This window comes from Pyrus communis, chromosome 15, assembly GCF_041283825.1.
Source record: "Pyrus communis isolate YQ-2024b chromosome 15, ASM4128382v1, whole genome shotgun sequence".
NCBI classification, from domain to species: Eukaryota; Viridiplantae; Streptophyta; class Magnoliopsida; order Rosales; family Rosaceae; genus Pyrus; species Pyrus communis.
The window spans coordinates 32,765,502-32,781,247 of record NC_142579.1 but is presented as its reverse complement, the minus strand read 5'-3'; the positions used below and the strand labels follow the sequence as shown (position 1 = coordinate 32,781,247).

The 15,746-nt window shown below is 39.5% G+C and overlaps 3 protein-coding genes across 3 annotated transcripts; 1 reads left to right on the top strand and 2 right to left on the bottom strand.

The window, feature by feature from the left end:
• The first annotated feature begins 1,386 nt into the window (after positions 1-1,386).
• LOC137737140 (heparanase-like protein 3) lies at positions 1,387-4,348 on the top strand. The gene is made up of 9 exons (XM_068476532.2): positions 1,387-1,931; positions 2,246-2,282; positions 2,381-2,564; positions 2,662-2,810; positions 2,906-3,136; positions 3,235-3,424; positions 3,513-3,638; positions 3,731-3,830; positions 3,918-4,348. Exons 1-9 carry the CDS (start codon positions 1,689-1,691, stop codon positions 4,284-4,286), a joined length of 1,629 nt encoding a protein of 542 aa, XP_068332633.1. The 5' UTR covers positions 1,387-1,688; the 3' UTR covers positions 4,287-4,348.
• A 213-nt stretch (positions 4,349-4,561) lies between these two features.
• On the bottom strand, positions 4,562-10,288 carry LOC137737148 (putative anion transporter 6, chloroplastic). The gene is made up of 15 exons (XM_068476543.2): positions 9,751-10,288; positions 9,353-9,498; positions 9,062-9,161; positions 8,853-8,905; positions 8,607-8,681; positions 8,331-8,411; positions 7,932-7,990; positions 7,175-7,236; positions 6,812-6,927; positions 6,526-6,562; positions 6,232-6,327; positions 5,752-5,893; positions 5,600-5,652; positions 5,089-5,175; positions 4,562-4,987 (listed from the first exon to the last, which is right to left on the bottom strand). Exons 1-15 carry the CDS (start codon positions 10,135-10,137, stop codon positions 4,886-4,888), a joined length of 1,596 nt encoding a protein of 531 aa, XP_068332644.1. The 5' UTR covers positions 10,138-10,288; the 3' UTR covers positions 4,562-4,885.
• A 650-nt stretch (positions 10,289-10,938) lies between these two features.
• Positions 10,939-15,193, bottom strand: LOC137743517 (ubiquitin C-terminal hydrolase 22). Its single transcript, XM_068483429.2, has 3 exons — positions 13,977-15,193; positions 13,731-13,855; positions 10,939-12,152 (listed from the first exon to the last, which is right to left on the bottom strand). Exons 1-3 carry the CDS (start codon positions 14,870-14,872, stop codon positions 11,380-11,382), a joined length of 1,794 nt encoding a protein of 597 aa, XP_068339530.1. The 5' UTR covers positions 14,873-15,193; the 3' UTR covers positions 10,939-11,379.
• Between the last annotated feature and the right edge of the window lie 553 nt (positions 15,194-15,746).

Sequence of the window (15,746 nt, the reverse complement as noted above, 5' to 3'; positions counted from 1 at the left end):
GTTGCATAATCGCATTGCATTGGGCTTGGTTAATTAATCCAATTTCTCTAATTTTTTGCGAATCTTTTCATAAAAAGTGCATTTGTCAACTTTTTTTTTGGAAATTTTAAAGAAAAACTTTTGGTATTGTTCATCTTAATAAAAATCGTATTTTTACATTAAAAATTTAATATTGGTATTATTTATTTTACCCTTTATTTTTTCAATATTGTTTAAACTCAAAGTTTTCAAACTATTTTCAGTAATTTTTTTTTTCTTTTTATGGTAAAATAAAAACCTTAATCGTTTTCTTTTTAACACAAATTAATTTATATACCAAAAATGTTATCGAAATAAATGCATCAACATTCAGACATGCAAAACAATACTTACGCCAACTAGGTTAGGTTTTCACGAAAGTGAATAAAAACATGTTTCGCTTTTTACTCAAAACCCTAATCATTTTTCCGTAAATAAAAACTCTAATCATTTTACCCTAATTACTATTAATTTTTCCAAAAGACATAATGATTAATTTTTTAAGCCCGAGCGAATTGCACGTTAAGAATCGAAAAATGCAGACCAAGTGGGTGGCTGTCAGGGGTAATGTTAGAGAGAACCTAATGATGTGATTATTGATGATTAAATTATTAATTAACTGTTAATTAATATACTTATTTCTTATTAATGATACATTATTTGATTCGTAAATTTAATTTAAAATTTTAATCTTCTAACAATATCTGACAATCAAACAGTAATAGTCGGCGTATATCAAACCATTTCTCATGATCTTCTTTTGGTAAAGGGGAAGGCAGGCCAATCTTTGTACTTTCCATTTTGAAAAGCAAGGTCATGGACCCACTTAGCAACTTGCAAGCTACTTCCAACCCTACCACGTCACATTTTTCCTTACTACAAACTTAATTCCATGCTTTATGCTCGTTTGAAAGGAAAACAAGTTTGAACGAGTGATTAGCGTTTTCTTAAGCTACTTACTGATTAGCGTTTGAGCTATCTACATAAAATAAATAAAAGTAATTCATCACAGAAAAGAAAAGTTTATATACACAACTGTAATTTACTTTCATGGAACGATCGTATCCTTAAAGCCTACTAGTAACCTTGAGCACATACTTGATTATTACGTCTTTATATTTACGTTTGCATGCAAATCACATATTGACACTAATGTAAAAAGACGTGCTAAAATCATGCAAAAAAATATGATTTATCTGTAAAAAAGAACGACCCGTGACCAAGTATTTTCCATGGTACAAGACTAATAAATAATAACGACAATGGTCCACATATATAGGGTATAGTCAGGGAGGAAGGTGACCAATGCCGTGGAGTAGTAGATTTCTCTTCACGTGTTTTCCCAGTAGTTTTTTGTATGTATTATTTGCATGCCTTTTTTTAATCTCCCTCCCTCTCTCTCTCTCTCTCTCTCTCTCTCTCCGCAACACAATTATATCAAAATTGCAGAGAATTCGCTTTGAACTGTTAATTTATCTCTCTCTCTCCTCCCACATCCCACTTGTTACAAAACACCTTCACTTTTGGCAAATTTTCAGAGATCTCAGCTTTCATTTTTTTCTTTCATGGGTTCCTCCTCATCCTTCATATATATATAAACACACAGAACTTGAGAAAAACTTGGAGGGAGGGAGGGAGGGAGGGGGAGAGAGAGAGAGATCTTGTTGCAGATGGGTTCTGATATCTGGCAAATGGGATTTATTTTCTGGGTTTTTTTTGGTTTCTTGGTTTGTTCCGTAAATGCAAAGGTTGGTTTTGGAGGAGGAAGTGTGGAAGGCACAGTCCGCATCAATGGCAGAGATGCCATTGGGAAAATTGACGACGATTTTATTTGTGCAACTCTTGATTGGTGGCCTCCTGAGAAATGTGACTATGGCACATGCAGCTGGGGTCGTGCTTCTCTCCTCAATCTGGTATATATACACACACATATACATACATACACATATACATAATATTTCTCTCTCTAGAAACGTCTACACATTCATATGTTTTTCTTTAGATTTGTAAATAATCAGAAATCATAAATCTTTTTGGAATACTGTTTTATTGAAACAGATTGTTTTCCGGGGTTTTCACAATTAAACTGATCCTTAAGTCTTCAAATTTAACTTTTCTTATGAATGTACAATTCAAAATATCCGAAATCTCTCTTTCTTTTTTGTTCTTGTTCATACTTTTAGCATTTGTAATGCTTTCTGATATTTGTATGATAATTGTTGTGCAGGATCTGAAGAACACTATCTTGTTAAATGCTATAAAGGGTAGGAATTTCTTGATTCCATTAGAAAAACTCGGGTTTCTATCCGGCAGTTAAAATTAAGAGCCTAAAAACTTACTTAATTCTTTGCTAATTGTGCAGCTTTCTCACCGTTGAAACTTAGACTGGGCGGCACATTGCAAGATAAGGTGATATATGCTACACCAGACAACAAGCAAAGCTGTAATGCTTTTCGAAATAGCACTTCTGAGATGTTTGGTTTCACTCAGGGCTGCTTGCCCATGAGGAGATGGGATGAATTAAGCTCTTTTTTTCAGAAAGCCGGGTAACAATTATAATCTCTCTTCCCTGTGCTTCTTCATTAAAGTTTAGATTTTTTAAAACAAGAGCAACTGACATCATCCGACGAACGATTTCTTCAGGGCTAAGATTATCTTCGGGTTAAATGCTCTCACCGGAAGAACAATTAATTCGAACGGTACTGCAACTGGAGCTTGGGACTACACCAATTCGGAGTCTTTCATCCGTTACAACGTCAAAAACAACTACACAGTTCATGGTTGGGAGCTCGGTAAGAGCGCATTTCGCACCAAAATGTCCTTAAACATCACGTAAGTTATAATGTACTTGTGTATAGAAACTGAAGGAGTTTTAATGCTTGTTCAGGGAATGAATTGTGTGGACATGGAATCGGAACAACAATCTCGGCAAGTCAGTATGTATCCGATACAACTGCTCTGCAAAAGATAGTACAAGACATCTACAAGGGCGTCGAACCAAAGCCACTAATCCTATCTCCGGGAGGATTTTTCGATGCCAAGTGGTTCAAAGACTACATAGATAAAACCACCACATCCCTAGACGTTGTCACTCATCATATATATAATCTAGGGCCAGGTATAACTGATTGAACAAACACATAGCGAAAAGTCCTGTTTATCGGTTTAATTCGCAACTTCCTAACTGATATAAGAAATCTTTGCTTGTGTTCTTAGGGGTTGATAAACACCTTATTGAAAAGATTCTCGATCCATCTGTTCTTGACGGTATTTCTAGCACATTCAGAAACCTCCACGGCATCCTAAGGGGTTCTACAACTTCGGCAGCTGCATGGGTTGGGGAAGCAGGAGGCGCTTACAACAGCGGCCGCCATCTTGTCTCCAATACATTTGTATATAGTTTCTGGTAAATTGGTCACAGCATCTAAGGCATCTTCTTTCGTTCTCCTGTGTTTAATCTCTAGCAAGAATCATAACTTCGATGCTTCAAACAGGTATTTGGATCAGCTCGGAATGTCAGCAACATACGACACAAAAACCTACTGCAGACAGACATTGATCGGTGGAAACTATGGTTTACTGAATACTACCACCTTCGAACCTAATCCCGACTATTACAGGTAATCACATACTGATCTTAATCACTTTCGAAGCCGAATTCAGACATCGTTTTAACACACCTGCTGCTTTATGCTGGCTTTCTCCATACCAGCGCTCTTCTTTGGCATCGGTTGATGGGAAGAAACGTACTAGCAACGAGCTTCTCTGGACCGAAAAAGATACGCGCTTACGCACACTGCGCAAAACAATCTGTATGTCTTAACCACAATTTCACTACCATGAAAGACAGCAACCAGCATTCCTTGTTTTTCTGAGCTAATTACGATTTCATCTTACAGAAAGGGATTACGGTACTACTGATCAACCTTCACAATACCACCGCCATCGAGGCCAGAGTTGCCTTCAACACTACCTGGACGCTGCGACATAAACACAAATCACACAAGCTTCATAGATCACATGTGGCCAAGCTCCATCAGGGTCTCAGAAGTTCAACAGAAAGAGAAGAATACCATCTAACAGCGAAGGACGGAAATATACAAAGCCAAACCATGCTGCTCAATGGAAACGCTTTGCGCGTAGATTCATCCGGGACCATACCTAGCTTAAACCCTGTATATGTAAATGCATCAGAACCAATTTTGGTCGGTCCGTCCTCGATTGTATTTGCTCACATACCATACGTAGTCCCCCCTGCTTGCAGGTAGGCAATGCTTAAAGTGTAATTTTTAACATTGTTTCAATAAGAGAGAATACAATTCAATTTTCATCCTCAATCTTTATACTGTTCTATTCTTAAAGCGGCTAAGTGGTTACTTTTGCACCTGAAGTCCTGTGTTTGGATCCCCGCTCGCCAAATATCGGAACCAATTCGAAGTTCCTGAAGGACATGGTGATTGATGTGCAATGCAAGGACCATCAAAGAATCTAATTATCCATCATCTCAAACCCCAAGTGGTGCAAACTAAATGGTGATCAAATGTTGACAAAAACTTCCTACCTTTCGAAACATATTTATTCAATGTGAAGTTGTGAACTGTGAAAACAGCTGTACAATATCAGATTTCACCTGTCGTCGTTTGGGGGCTAACCAAGAACACTTATTGGAGATTACAACAAAAATGTGTATCGCATGAAAGATTACATATACATGTGTGGTAGCTTTGCCTTCTAGATGTACAGAATGAACATAACGGCGAATATTAAGCTAATTTCCGAACACAGGTGACACTAGTTGTACATTGAATGAAGATTCCCACTGTTTGGAAACTTCATTCAAGAGAAATAGACCGAACTAAAAAAAAGGTCAGTCTCTCTTCGAAAAGGTTTGAGGCTTACTGCTGGCAAACGCCAACCAAACGACTGTACCAGTCAGGTAGAAAAATATTGATGGAATGAACAATGATATCTGCATAACACGCAAGTGAATTAGTTACCACGAACTAATCGGGAGGATGTAAGCTATTGAAAGTAGGAAAGGGTTAACGTGCACTAACAGAGAATACTTACACTCCATGAATGAGTTGAATCAAGAAGAAAACCAGTGAGGGCAACACCTATTATTCCAGGTACCGCCCCAACAGTGTTGGTAATACCCTGAGTGGAAAATTAGAATCCGTCACATCAACCGAATTTATAAGAATCTGGGTATATTTGATTTTAAGAAAATGCATGGACATGGTTTTTGGTGACATCCATGTATATCACGTCCAAAAGTAGTTGCAGTGTATACAGCTCTTAGTATCACGACTCATGAGTAAGTTTACGTCAATAATTGGCCAAGAAAAGCACTACCTAGATGAGTCAGACCACTGAATGGAATCATGCATGACTATAGATGAAAAGATACAAACTTCCACCACCCACCCTTCACACCGATGATGCATACGATGTGGAAATGATATTTAAAGTTGAATTGTAACCAAGTGAATGGAGGAGGTGGATCATAAATAAAAAGAGGATGCTCCATAGCATCTTCCAGAACATAAATACAAATCACGGTTCTTGTAAATTTACATACCAAGAGTATGCTTGCGTATTCGGGTGACATGTCTTGATGGGTACAATACAATCCTGCACATTTGATTATTACATTAAGGGTACAGCGTAAGAGATTAAATCATTGTATTCACCATCATAGACAATCAAGTCTCAATTTCGATTGCTCTGTACCTGACAACGCAAAGCTTGAGAGGGCTAAACCACCAGTGAGAATTCCGACAACTTCCCAATGGGGCAATCCTAGATCAACAGAGGAAAGAGTCATGCAAGCTGCAGGAGATAAAAAGGCAATTGTTTGGCAAATTTTTCGGACCTACATGTACAAAATAAGGGAATCAGAAACATTAAGAGTGAATCTCAGTGTAAACATTACCCTAATAAAATAGTCAATACTTACCGGCGAGTTAAGGAATGATAATGGAAGCCATAAACTTATTATTCAAAACTAAAATATGAAAGTAACAAGTTTATTATGTATTCCAGGGTAAATAGCAATTAAATAAACAAGCAAAAGGAAGTACATCCATAAACTTGAGAAAACTGTTGAGGTTGTTTTTCATCTTCTGTTGGAAAAACCTAAAAATTTCATCACGATGGAGTTTTCTGACTTGATAAAGTACAACAGAGTAGCTCGATCTAAAATATGCTTACTGTAGTGGTTTGAACTCCACTAGAAATCAAGCTATCAGCAAATTGTGATGCAATGCTAGTCACAAAGATTGAAGCCAATGGAGGAAGGATAGAGACCTGAAACGAACAAAAATCCCGATATCAGACAACTGAATAACTTTACTATAAATTGATAATACCTTATGCAGAAATCTAATGCTTTGATGGGCAAATTCGTAGAGAATTAATAAGTGTGGTATAAGATATTGCAGGCTGAAGTTGGTAATTCTATCTTGAATGCTAAGAACCAAAAAGCGGTGGACTTTTTAGACTTACCCATGCAGCTTCTGTCAAATTCAGGTTCAGCTCCTCACTGTATAGAAAATAATATACTTACCTCAGATACCAAGTCCTTGTAAACATACTTTTCAATAAAAGATTAGATAACTTATAAATGACCTTAAGTTAATCCAGCACCTTTCGTTTTCCTTCTATTTCCTAGACCAAGTTATGGTCACAATTGTTGGCAAGTGCCGTCACAACTTACATTAGTTAAATAGACGAATAAAGTACAAATCATACCTCCCTATCATTATACAATGTGAAAGTCTGCATGAATTACCTAAAATAGGTGGGAAGCCATGCTAGGCAAGTATAATGACCCCAGCTTCCACAAAAATGAGCATATATCATTGCCCATACAGCTTGGCTTTGGAAAAATGCTTTCCATGGTACACCCTACTAAATAGAAGCAAGTAAGAAACCAAAGTCGTATACAGTAATCGCTACACGTTACGATAAGATGTAAACTATGATAAAACTTAAAAGCAATGATGTAAATCAAAAAGTTGCAGTTATCTTCTGGATTAGTCTAAACAACAATAAAGTTTAACATTCGTCACTCAATTGTCATATTCAGAACATAGCCTGGCTATCACCAGCATTGCCCCAAGTCACACATATACAACACAAAAAAGAATCACACCTTCAAAGAGTCACCTAATTCTTCGGTACTCCATGTTTTCTTCACATCCGTTGATTGGGACCCTATCAAGTATTTTTAAATGAATAAAAAGAATCATCACTATGCAAGAAATGTAGCACGTGAAAATAACACCCTTGAATTTTGATCTTGCCAACAGCATCTGGTATCGTTACCACACTATCCATGAATTGAAGTATTGACAACTCATTATGAAGATATAGGACAAATTTTCTTGTGAAACATTGCACAAATAAATAGTCTTGGAGTCAACTTTATGCATTGTGACAAATTCGCAATGAATGAAAGAGGAATATACAGTGATAGAATCGTGTATATATCTTTGTAAATGGTAATGATCATTGTAACTGTGGCAACAATTGTGATTGCTGATACATTAGCAAAATGGTACTCGTTGCATCATAAAGAGAGACAAAGTAGTGAAGAAACTACAACGCAAAATGACAGGCAGAAGCAACAGTGGCTGTGGAGCCTTTACCAAGTATTAAATGCTCATTAAGTAGAAAAATAAATGAGTATTATGAAGCTTTCTCATAATTCCCAAACCAAACAGTTTTTCTTTAACAAAAAAGATGATGACCAGATGGCATTGGTTACTCCAAGAAACAGGTCCTTAATACTAAATTGACTTCTAGTCAACTTTACCTTCGGATAAGTAATCAATTGCACATTTTTACAGGAACAAATATAAGCCTTGCCCAAATAAACAAGGATAATGGAGAAGGGATTAAATGCTCACGTGGAATTGATTCACCAACCCATGAGGCTTGTCCTTCAAGAAACTGAAATCCCAGATACCTTCAAGATAGATATATAGGGAAACAACATGAGCATATATAGCCAGACTTCAGTGTTCCACAATAACATTTTATTTTTTATTCTTTTCGAAAAGAAAAAGAGACAAGAAGAGAGCTATTAACGATTAATTGACCAGGTAAGTTCCTTTCTAATAAATTAAGATGGAAGGTTAGTACTGGGCAGAAAACGCAAAAAAGGAAAAAGAACATTGTTTTCTTTCATGGCATATTGATAACAAATAAATAAGTTTTCACATTGACCGGAACAAGTTAAGTGAATTAATTCTTCACAAAAAAAAAAGGGAGACCCCTAATTCTGAGTGTCTGAGACAGCTACTTACCAAGCAATCCCCAAAAAGGAAAATATGTAAAAAACAGATTCCCAGCCAAGATTTTGGATAAGGGGAGGAGCCAGAAGAAACCTGCAAGAAGTCCAATGTTACAAATGGCTATCAATGAACGCTGAGTACACAATGAATATACAGACATAAGAAAACCAAACTCTTCTTTATGATGACACCAAAAATTAAAACGTCCTCATATTGTACTCTGATTCAAATTTTCCCTTTTCATTTCTGAAAAAGAAACAAAAATCTTCAAAAACCCATTCAACATACCCTGCAACACTTCCTACACTCAGACCACCGAAGACAAATGCTACAGCCCGTGACCGCTCTTCCAAAGGTATTGTCCTGCATTAGGTAAAAGATTATTAAGGTTCTTAAATATAAAGAAATTGAATCCACTAGACAACCTGAATTTGAACCCACTAGACAACCTGAATTTGAACAAAAGTATGTTTCGATGAACAACACCTAGGAATCTATGATGGACCAAATCAAACATAAGAATGTCATACATGCCTGGCAATAAGGTCCGTTGCAGCGGACGGGGAAACGCCTTCTCCAATACCTACCTGTACTTCAAAGAAAAGAGCTCTCAGTAAGTAACACATTTTTGACACTCAAGCCAAAAATAGGACAGGAATCAAACACGAAAACAAAAGGCCAAACAAAGTTGAACTGAATTACAAGAATCTGTAGAAAATAGAATATGTGGTAGATGAGTGTACCAAAATTCTTGACAAAACTAAACCAGGTGTAAATCCAGCAACAAGAGGTACAAGTGCCGTAGCCAAAGACCAAGTTAATACTCCAAACTCAAGAACTTTTCTGCATTGGAAGAAAACGATAGATGAGAATGGCATATAATGTAGTGGCATCAGTGAACAAACATTTTGTAAAATGCTCCTAGTTATAGCACACAGAATAATTGTAGCATGATTGAACAATGGTGCATAGTTCTAAGTATAAATAAACAAGTAACAAGCTAAAAACTTGTAATGAGCTTTTAAAAAACAAACCTCCCACCAAATATCTTGGCAAGCCAGCCCCCAGGCAACTGACTCAATGCATACCCCCAAAAGAACGAGGATTGAACCAATCCCGCCTCGGATGAACTCCATCCAAACTGGTGGGACATCGGAATTATAGCAATACTCAAGTTCACCTGTCAACCAAACACCCAAAAATCGAACTTAATCAATCCCACATGCAAAAGAAGCAAACTTGATTCGTTTAAAATCAAAATGCAGTAACCCCACAACCCAAAACTACGTCCAATTGCATTTATGCAGTAAATATCTATCCTTTTCAACCAGAAGTGAATCAATGTTCAATCTAAAATTTCATGCCTAGAACTTGTTCGATGAAATGCCTAAGCGAGAAATAACAACACAGCTAGCAGAGCAACAGGACTTACCTTATCCATATTGCAGATAACAAACGCAAGCGAGGTAGTCCCAATGAGTTTGTACCTCTGAGGCACGTTCTTCCATGGCGGCCAACCCCAATCAAAACCCACTTCCCCAGAGCCGCTCTCCTGACCCGATTCACCCTCAGAATCCGACCCAGACCCCGAACCCGCCCGTTGGAGCTTATCCACCGGCAACCCATTGACCCTCTTAGTTTCAGTGACGTTTTCCTTCTCCTTAATGCTGCAAAACACTCTGAACTCCAAATTATGCTTCGGAGGGAACCGAAGCAAACTACGCCGTCCGAGCGTGGACGTGAACGACGACGGCTGCGAGCCCGTGCTGTGTGAAAATAGGCAAGAGGAGCTCTCGGCTCTGAGCGTGAGCTTCGCCATTTCAGTGCGTATCTATCCGTCTCTCGTCCGTGACTAAAAGGTAGAAAATTTCAACTTGTCTTGTGTAAATATTGGAGGAGGAGGAAGCGAGCTACTGGTGCTGCGTCGTAGGGGCATTTTTGCGCCACGGAACGGATTGGGTTTGTGGCTCAGATTTGTTTTGAATTCGGATCCTTTGGATTTATATGGTGGGGCCATGCTGTTGGGTCCCCACTCAACTCCCGCGAGTTTGGGAGTCTGAAATTTGTTGGGTCGTATGATGAGTTTGAAAGGTCCAACAATGTTTAATTTTCAAACCCAACCCATCTTCAATTCAGCCTGTTCAATTCCCCCGAGCCCAACTCTGGTAGAGCCTCCACCGTAGAGGGTTATGAGGGGAAGAAACTTGGGACTAAAGTTACCTGACAAGTGGCGCTAGTATAGACACACACACATGTGGGAGATTTAAAGTCTCGTATCACATGATTGAAAGCCCGTTGTGAGGAAATTGAGTAGACTCACGTTACCAACCAAAAGGTAAGTTCACAAGTTTTCTTAATTTTCAAGTGGCGAATTTTGTTCCAAAAAAAGAGTCAAGCGGAGCAATTTTTGCAATCCGTTTTCTGCCCATGCACCACTCTCCGTCTCAGACTTTAGATTGAATAAATCAAACGAAAATCCAATGGCAGAACTTAAAGAAGTGCATAAGGAGAAAACAAGAGGGAAAATCACTACCTTTATTCAACCGCATTTTGTCGCATTAGATTAGATAAGTTGCTACAAGAGAATAGGGCACAGAAAAATTCACAGTAAAATTCCAAATAAAAATATCAATAAATATATGCAATTAAGATGAGATTTGCTGATTTAGACATTGATATTAGTCAACAGTAGGCATTGCAACATCTGTGAATGAAAGAAGATTCATGAGAAAAGAATCAACCATCACCAATACCTGGAAACAGGATTCATATCAGAAACCAATATCAACCCTTATGAATTAAATACTTTCCCAAATGCAAGGCTGCCCCAAAAATTCAGGCTCAAAACGCTCCATCTGAGAGTTCGTCCTCTTCCTCATCCTCGGTGAGCTCTGAGCACGTAGAGAGCTGCTTGACTTCTTTAACCAATGACAAAAGCGGCTAGATAACATATATTATCCAGCAAACAAAACCGAACCATGAATTTTCATACCTTTCTCCTTTTTTTCCATCTTTCATCTCACGCAACAAAAATTCATCGCTCACTTTTCTGGCCAGAAGATCATGTAGGACTCGGTTTCTCACTTGCCTTGTAAAAAAGCATTTTCTGTACATAGAACATCATGTAGCCCTGTGCCGCCCTCACAATGTTCTCATTAACTTGGGTGATCCAAGCATCATCGCACTTGTACCACTGATTACTCAATCGCAAGTAAGTCACATAATGGCCTGCATCTAGCTTGCCTGTGTGAGTGACGACAGCAAACAACTCAAACTCTGAACATAAGTCATTTGATGCATCTGGCTTGTCCCCATCAAAAGGCAAAATCCTATTTCCAAATCGGCTCCTCAAGATGGAAGAAGAGAGATAAGGAGCCATGTCAAGCGAAAATGGGAACTGCAAATAACGGTCAACCTTCCTTGACATTTTCCTCACCGAAGAATGTTCAAATCGCTTGATGTGGAAGCATGAAACCAAAGGAAGCTTTCTTATGGACATTTGCTTGAGAGACTCCTGCCTCACCTGACACTGCTGGCAAAAAAATTTCTGGTCAGAGCCCAATCTCTCAGGTCTTGTAAAGCGGTCCAAGCATCCCATAAGGGTAGAAACCCCACAGTTTTGGCTGGAATTCATGCAATCTGCCTCGCCATAGCAAGAATAACTTGACTTTGTGGACCCAGTCTTTGCAGAACCTCCTTGGTTAGGTTCCAAATCTAATGAGATGTCCACACATGGGTCATATGTTGTAGACGTAAAACCACAGGCCATACACATGACATCAGATCGCAAGATACCAGAAAAAACTCTATGAGCAACACAACAGTCTCCATTGCCTGCACTACAAAAGAAATGAAAATTTATCAGCGACTTTTTTTTCATTAAGTACACGCAAATACAGGTGAAGATCCACGTCAAGACAAATATCAAACAATTCAATGTCTGGAAACACTAGAAAGAATGCCTTGGAATCCATCTCTAACGGACAAACATTAACATAACAGTTACAACAAAAGCTTTATTGATCATGTGCAGCCTCTATATCCTATATGTCCCAGATTAGTCAGCTATCCTATATGTCCCAGATTAGTCAGCTATCCTATATGTCCCATATAAGTCAGCTACTCAATCATCCAGTTATATCATTGACAAAAATTTTAGGAAAATGCACCTCCTCACTCCTCAGAACTATAGGGAAGTTGAATGACAAGGGAAAATGCCCAGTTTCCAACGACAATGGAAAATACCCAGTTTCCAAGGCGATAAGAAAAGGTAGTTAAAGTCTGATGCCAAGAAGTAGGTAGAAAGCAACAAGATGGCTGATGATGCAAGAAAAGTTTGAATTGGAGCACCCACAGGAGTGATGAGAACGTTTGCTGGCTGCGAACCTAAGAGAAGAATCTTGCAATTTTCTGGGTATGGGGTCATTGTTGTAATCAGACCCTAAACATGGCACAAAGGTTGAGTTAATTGAGGACTATAAAATACGAGATCTCCCCAGGTAGATAAACCCAAGACAGCTAAATGAAAGTTGACTTACTGGGTGAAGCTGATAATGCCATCAAGCCAGCGGGTAGAGGTTGAAAATTAGCCCTAAATCTTTCAGCACTTGTCAACTCCCTAGGCAACAAGCAAGATACCTAAACCCACACCCTGCATTTACATGTTAAAGTCACCTTAGTTTAAAGAAAACGAGAAAAATACAGATGTTGGGGAAGTCAACTGCTCATTAGGAACTCTTAAGTTAGTCGTCTTGCAATATTGCCATAGCACCTAATTTTTCACACTCCCATCTTGTAAAGCCCATCAGCTCATTTTCTGATATAAGAAAATAGTATTACGGGAAGCTCTCTTAACCCATCACAGGGTTCGCAACACTAGTTTACCACTATGCGGCCACAAATACACTAGACACGATATTAAATTAAATTCTAAGCTGGCCAACGAAAAGCGATTACGACTTACGAAATGTGCTAAACCAAAGCTAACAATTTCCCGAGATAACAATATCTCTGAGGAGCTACAGAGAGTTGGGTCCAAGAGTAAAACTTGATAATTCAATAAAATCTTCATTTTTTTCCCAAATTAGCAATTTGCCAATTTATATTACTCTATGACTGAGGCAGGATTCTATCCAGAAATTTCAATATTTGATGAACTTCAAAAGCTCTCAAAAAATGATCAACTTGTACAAAATCCAATGCGGTTTCAAGTATAGGAGCTTCCAGAAAGAAATTAAGCACAAAGGGCCCTACTGATTCAAATTCCATATATACATTCAGAAACAAGACACAATAAAATTTTATTCTTTAGTAATTGTATCTTATGATGTCCCCATGAATTTCAAGTAGCATGCACATAAAACACAACATGAAAATTAACAGATACAAGTTTCGGATTGAGAAAGAATTAACCTTGGCTCTCGGGTTTCCGCCGATCCTTATCCACCTTCTCATGAATCCCATCAAGCATAGAAATGAAGAACTCATGCGCGTCCTGCTGCTCATAACTCGCCAAATTCGCGGCGTACTGCCACCAACTACGGCATTACCACAACAACAGATCAGCAAAAACCCGAAAAATCAAACAATATTTTCGCCATCCCTGCACCCCTGACCACCTACATTGTGATTAAAATGCGATTTGTACAGATTACAAACCTGTACAAGAACTTTGCGGGGCTATAAGGCGTCCGCTCCCCCGAAAAAACCGCAGAAAACGTGGCGTCCATGTCGCAGGCCAAGCACACGCGCGCAGCGCTCTTGTTCCCGCCACCATCAATAGTATTGGCGGCAGTTTTCTTGGCGGCGTTATCGGCATTGCTCTTCTTCTGGCAGAAGTAGCGGTTATGCCGGTCGCTGAGGAAGTAGTTCCGCAACGGCGGCGTATGGAGCAATGCCTGCAGAACCGAGTTCATAAAGCACGTGTTCCCCAAATTGTTGAGCCCGCGCAATCCCCAAGGCAAATCGGAGACGTCGCCGTTTAGGGGACTGGAATTCTTCCCCACCAAGTATTGCTCTCTCGGATTCGGTATCCACGGCTTGTAGTCGATACGGCGTCGCTTCCGGAGATTCTCCGGCGCGTACTGCTGGACTGCTGACGTGGCTGAGGAGGCCAGCGTCGAAGCGGCGGTCTGAGCAAGGACGACTGCGGCGTCGAAGTCGCGATCGTAGACTTGGTCTCTACACGCGCAGCAGAAGAGCTCCGCTCGGTCAACGTCCACGGCGATCTCGTGACCGGGAGGCATCGAGAAGGCGTGAGCCGCAGCGTGGGATGGTCCGGATGGCACATGACAGTGGACGGCAGCGCACGTGATGCACGCATAGAGTCTGGGACGCGCGGACTCCCCGCACGCGCCACAGCGCGGGACCTCCTTGGGATCGCGGCGGATAGATGCGCGGCCACCCGGCGGCTTGACCCGTAGACAGTCCTGCAAGGCCCGGAAGGGCTTGGAGCCATTGTTGGAGAGGAACTCGGCAAGGTGAGGACAGGGCTGAGGCAGAATCTCGCCGTTGATCTGTTGGCGGGGGTGAGTGATCTTGGCCATCGACGACATGGACGGCGATGATGGTGGCGGTGGCGGAGATTGGGGTGAAATTGATGGTGGAAACCCTAAGGTTAAAGGACATATGGTTCATGGATGGGGGAAGAGATCAACGGCTGAGATTGAAGGGAATGGGAGTGAGAGACCTGGGAGTGTGATGAGTACCGCTGGCTCTGTGTGTTGTAAGTGTAGTCCGCTCAGCTTCTTCGGTCTACAAGTTGACGAAAATGAAGAAAATTAAGAAAATGAAGAAAATCAATAATTTTGGCTAAAATCTCTCCGTATGGTAGCAGAGGTCTCAAGTTCGAATCATTTCAATAATTTTTATGTTGTAAATGAATATCATGTTACTTGGTACATTTTCTTAACCATCGTAAACTAGTGGTGATGCTCACTATCACAATAAATAATAAGTAAGGAGAAAATTTTCATTGTGACCAGAACACGGAAAGTACACTATGTGTTTTTATATAAGTGGTGGAAAATTTTATTTTTTAAGTTATTAACTTTTTAACATGTATATCCCATAATTTATATAGTGACACGTGATGTACCACCGCGTATACCAGTCACACTGAAAAATTTCTCAACTTTGGTGAGCAAAACCATTTTCCGGATTATAAGTTTTGGTCGGTTCTGATTCATTTGATCAGTGTTTAACATTTGTTTTTATAATTGTCGTACATAGCGTTTGGATAAAGGGTTTATACCTCGATTAAGAGCCCTTTCTCCAAACGTCGAGGTCTCCCATTCGATTCTCTCTCTCTTAATTATTACGAGCATAACAGCATTCTTTGATTCTCTTGTCTCAAAAAGTTGGCAGAGCCACCAAACAGACCCAATCATTTCGTTGGCTCACAATCATGGGATTGGACCATAAAACTAT